The sequence below is a fragment of the Mus caroli genome, chromosome 4 (genome assembly GCF_900094665.2).
Source record: "Mus caroli chromosome 4, CAROLI_EIJ_v1.1, whole genome shotgun sequence".
Lineage (NCBI taxonomy): Eukaryota > Metazoa > Chordata > Mammalia > Rodentia > Muridae > Mus > Mus caroli.
Genome location: NC_034573.1, coordinates 131,273,170 through 131,277,557, shown reverse-complemented (window position 1 = coordinate 131,277,557; position 4,388 = coordinate 131,273,170). Strand labels below are relative to the sequence as shown.

Genomic DNA, 4,388 nt, shown 5'->3' with positions numbered 1-4,388 from the left:
TGGCTCAGTAGGTAAGAGCACCCGACTGCTCTTCCGAAGGTCCGAAGTTCAAATCCCAGCAACCACATGGTGGCTCACAACCACCCGTAATGAGTTCTGATGCCCTCTTCTGGTGCATCTGAAGACAGCTACAGTGTACTTACATATAATAAATAAATAAATAAATAAATAAATCTTTAAAAAATATTTATTTATTATTTATACTGAATTCTGCCTGTATATACATTTGCAAGCCAGAAGAGTGCACCAGATCTCATTACAGATGGTTATGAGCCACCATGTGGTTGCTGAGAACTGAACTTAGGACCTTTGGAAGGGCAGCCAGTGCTCTTAATCTCTGAGCCATCTCTCCAGCCCAGAAAACACAATTTTTTTTTGACCCACAGTAATTGTATGTGTTTATGTGACACAGTATCTTGTGTTATGGCTTGTGGGCAGCATGTAATCTTCAGGTCAGGGTAATTCGCATATCCAGTGCCCCAGATACTTATTTCTCCATTGTGGGAACATTCACAATCCTGTTAGCTATTTTGAACTATCCGATTGACTGTGGTCAACTGCAGTACGAGCCTTTCCTCCTGGGTATGGTGGTACAAACCTGCAATCCCAGCACTCAGGAAGCTGAGGATGGAGGATTGGAAGCTCGAGCTAGTTTGGGCACCATGATGAGAACCAGTCAGAGAAGGGGGAGACGGGAGGAGAGCTGAAAGTTCCCTGCACCCTGTTAATGCTTTGCCAGGAGGGTGAGACGTCGAGCCTGACAGCCATCTGAGTCTGGCCCTAGACCAGCAGTAGGGAAATGACCAGAAGCTGGCTGTTTGTACATCTACGCCCCCAACCCTCCAACCCTCCATGACTCTGCAATTCAGCTTAGTCAGGACCGCCCTCTAGAGCACACATCCGACTGTAAGGTCCTCTCAGCCCCGAAGGAGTGGGGGGGGGGGGAGGATAGCGGTGCGGTGCGGTAGGCTAGGACACCTGACCCCAGAGAAGTGAGGATAGGCGTGGCGCTAGAGCCTAGGTCTTCTGACTCTGGGAAATCTAGAACTTTCTGTGCTTTGCCTTTGTCCTGCCATGACCATTATCTTTCTCCCACCTTTGTTTATGTGTATATGTGTGCACGCACATACACACATGCCACAGGTCAGAGGGCAGCTTGGAGGAGCCTGTTCTCCTCCTCCATCCTTTGGGTCCTAAGGATGGAATTAAGGTCAGGTTGTCAGGCAAGTCCCTTTACCCACTAAGTCAACCATCCTCTTCCTCCTCCTCCCTCCTCCTCTTCCTCTTTTGTTTGTTTGTTTGAAACATTCATAATATATAGACCAAGCTGGCCTGGAACTCAGAGAGAGCCACCTGCTCTATATCCCACACCCTGGAATTAAAGACCCATGCCTGCATGCCAGCCTCACTGGGCCACTATTGGCAGTGCTTGTCATGTACCTTGACGTGGGCAGAATTCATCAGTCCCTTCCTGATACGCCTCGTACCCTGGCCCCACCCCTACCTTGTCACCTCCTTGAAGGGAGCTGGCACCCTTGGTAGAGACAGTGGTTCCTGAACAGCAGAAGGAGACGGCTATGGCCATGGTGACTGGCCCCTCATCCCTCAGGAACACAGAAGCCTGTGCCCAATAACCAGGGCCTACCTTTCCTGGCCTGGCCTCCTCCCGATCAGCTCATCCTGGGGAGCCCACACGACCGCTGCGGGTAGGGGATGGTCCCGTGCAATGTCTGTGTGTGCTGTCTTATGGAGACGCAGCTAGGTTGGTACAGTGTGTGCTTAGCTTACACACACACACACACACACTTTGCTTTGGGCAAATTGCCAGGAGTGGTATAGCTAGGTCACATGGACGATCTATTGCTTTTTATTCCCCTATTCTAATTTATTTATTGTGTGTGCATAGGATAGGGTGGGGGCCCATGCCCTGGGACTGTATGAAGTCCATTCTTTTACCATGGGGGTTCCAGGGATGGAACTCAGATTTGGTAGCAAGCTCCTTTNCCCACCGAGCCATATTACTGGCCCAATTGTTAAGTTTTTTTGTTGTTGATTTTAGTTTGTTTATCTTATTGTTTGGGGTTTTTTTTGTTTGTTTTTATTTATTTTATTTATTTTTTTTTGAGACAGGGTTTCTCTGTGTAGACCTGGCTGTCCTGGAACTCACTCTGTAGACCAGGCTGGCCTCGAACTCAGAAATCCGCCTACCTCTGCCTCCCGAGTGCTGGGATTAAAGGCGTGGGCCACCACTGCCCTGCAAAACTTTCTCTGTAAACCAGGCTGGCCTTGAACTCACAGAGCTCCACCAGCTTCTGCCTCTGAGTGTCAGAATCAAAAGTGTGTGCCACCACATCTAGCTCTTAGTTTGTTTGAAAGATGTGTTTATTTTTATTCATGTATATGTGTGTTTTGCCTGAATGTATGCCTAGTGGCTCTGGAAGTCAGAATTGGGTATTGAATTCTCTGAACTGCAGACAGTTGTGAGTCACTGTGTGGGTGTTAGGAACCCAACCTGAGTAATTAATTCATAAGAACAGCAAGTGCTCTTAACTGATGAGCCATCGCTCCAGCCCCAATTGTTGGGGTTTTGAGAAACTCTAGGCTGACTTCCGTAGTGGCTAGACTAGTTTACATCCCACTGGCGGCATATGAGGCCCCCATCAGGGAGCTGGGGTAGCAGGATTCCACTTTAATCCCAGCATTCAGGACACAGAGGTAGGTGGGTCTCTGTGAGTTTGAGACCATCTTATTTATACAGTGAGTTCCTGGACAGCCAGAGCTATGTAGAGAGATGCCCAACACCACCCCACCCCCAAAAGGGAAGAGGGTCCCATTGGCCCAGCTCATGGCTGTTTTCTCAGCCTTGGCTACCATCTTGGCCATACCACCCTGAGGTATCACATCTGAGCTCTGGCCTTGGGTCAGCTGCTCAACGTAGGCAAATCATCACCTGTCCATTCCCCTGACAAGAGCCATAGGGTTTGAGGCTCACTTTCCAAGGAAACCATTGAAGATTCAGAGAGTTGACACTCTTGCCTAAGGACCCACAGCAAGCCAGAGACAGCAGTTCAGGGTGGACTGGAGCCAGACCTGAGCTTTTACCCATGGCTGCTTAGTCTTCTGGGTGAGTAGATCTGCCTTGCGCCCTGTGGGACTCTGGGCAACCCATCCCTTTTCCCATTGTAGGATGCTCTCTCCCACCTCCTTCCCTGAATGAGGAGGACCTAGACCTCCCGCCTCCTCCACCGCCCCCTTCTGCCTACCTGCCTCTTCCAGAAGAGGAGCCTCCTGTCTTACCAGGGAAGTCGCTCATTTCCGACTTGGAGCAACTGCACCTGCCCCCACCCCCACCTCCACCCCCGCCACAGGTAAACTTCGAGTGTCCCCAAGCCTCCTCAGCCCGAGGGGTTGGGGGAGCTTCCCAGAATTACCAAGGTGGAGGTGCTTTGGTTCCTTCCGCTTGAAGGCCATCAGTCTTCAAAGCCCTTCCGAGTTCCAAAGCTGGTAGAAACTGGGATTTGTACAAAGTAAGTTCAAGGCCGGCCTAAGCAACCGCATGAGACTCCCTATCTGGAACTAAAAGAAAGAAAAGAGATTGGGGATAGAGTTAGTTCAAAGATAGAGTCCTTGACTAGCAAGCCTGGGAAGAGTCACTTTGGTGGAGAGAGCCCCAGGCACAGAGAAGGGAGGTTCTGGCTCTTGCTGCTCAGCATTCCTGTTGAGCTATAGAAGCTGGGCATTTTGCTCCTCCAGCCTCAGTTTCCTCATCTGTACAATGGGACTAATGGTACTTGGAGCCCCCCTCAGAAAAATAGTCAAGCTGGGAGGATCTAGTGAGGTCCCCACCAGCCGACTTCTCTTCTACCTCCTCATATGTATCTCCCTCCCACCCCCAGGCTCCATCAAAGGGATCATCTGTCCACCCTCCGCCTGGTCACGCCAGACCCTTGGAAGAGGAGCTTCCTCCTCCCCCAGAAGAGCCTGTCACACTTCCAGAGAGAGAAGTGTCCACGGGTATGGCTTTGTGCTTGCTCTCTGGGTCTTCAGGGGTCAGAATGGGCTTAGCATGTGAAGTGTGGGAGAGCAGGGTCCCTCCTGCTCACTTGACAGGGACTGTCTATACAGTGTGTAACTGCTGAATCTCCATCGCAGCCGTGTGCTTGCTTCTGGTTTGCTGATAATGATGGTGCTTTTGAGATAGGGTCTCATGCAGTCCAGGCTAGCCTTGAATTTGAGATGTAGCCAAGGATGGCCTTCTCTTTCTCCATCTACTTCACCTCGTGAGTGCTAGGATTACAGGCGTGTATGTGCCACTGTGCTTGGTACTGCAGATAGAAGCCAGTGCTCACTCCATCCATACTCGACCAGCTGGACTACATCCCTAACCT

The 4,388-nt window shown here is 50.5% G+C and overlaps 1 protein-coding gene across 1 annotated transcript in view; it reads left to right on the top strand.

Moving 5' to 3' along the window:
• The window catches only part of Fblim1 (filamin binding LIM protein 1), a 25,805-nt gene that overhangs the window by 9,138 nt on the left and 12,279 nt on the right, over window positions 1-4,388 (top strand). The window contains exons 4-5 of the mRNA XM_029476451.1: window positions 3,187-3,368; window positions 3,897-4,014. Of these exons, the coding sequence (XP_029332311.1) occupies window positions 3,187-3,368; window positions 3,897-4,014 (300 nt within the window). The remainder of the gene's footprint in view (window positions 1-3,186; window positions 3,369-3,896; window positions 4,015-4,388) is intronic.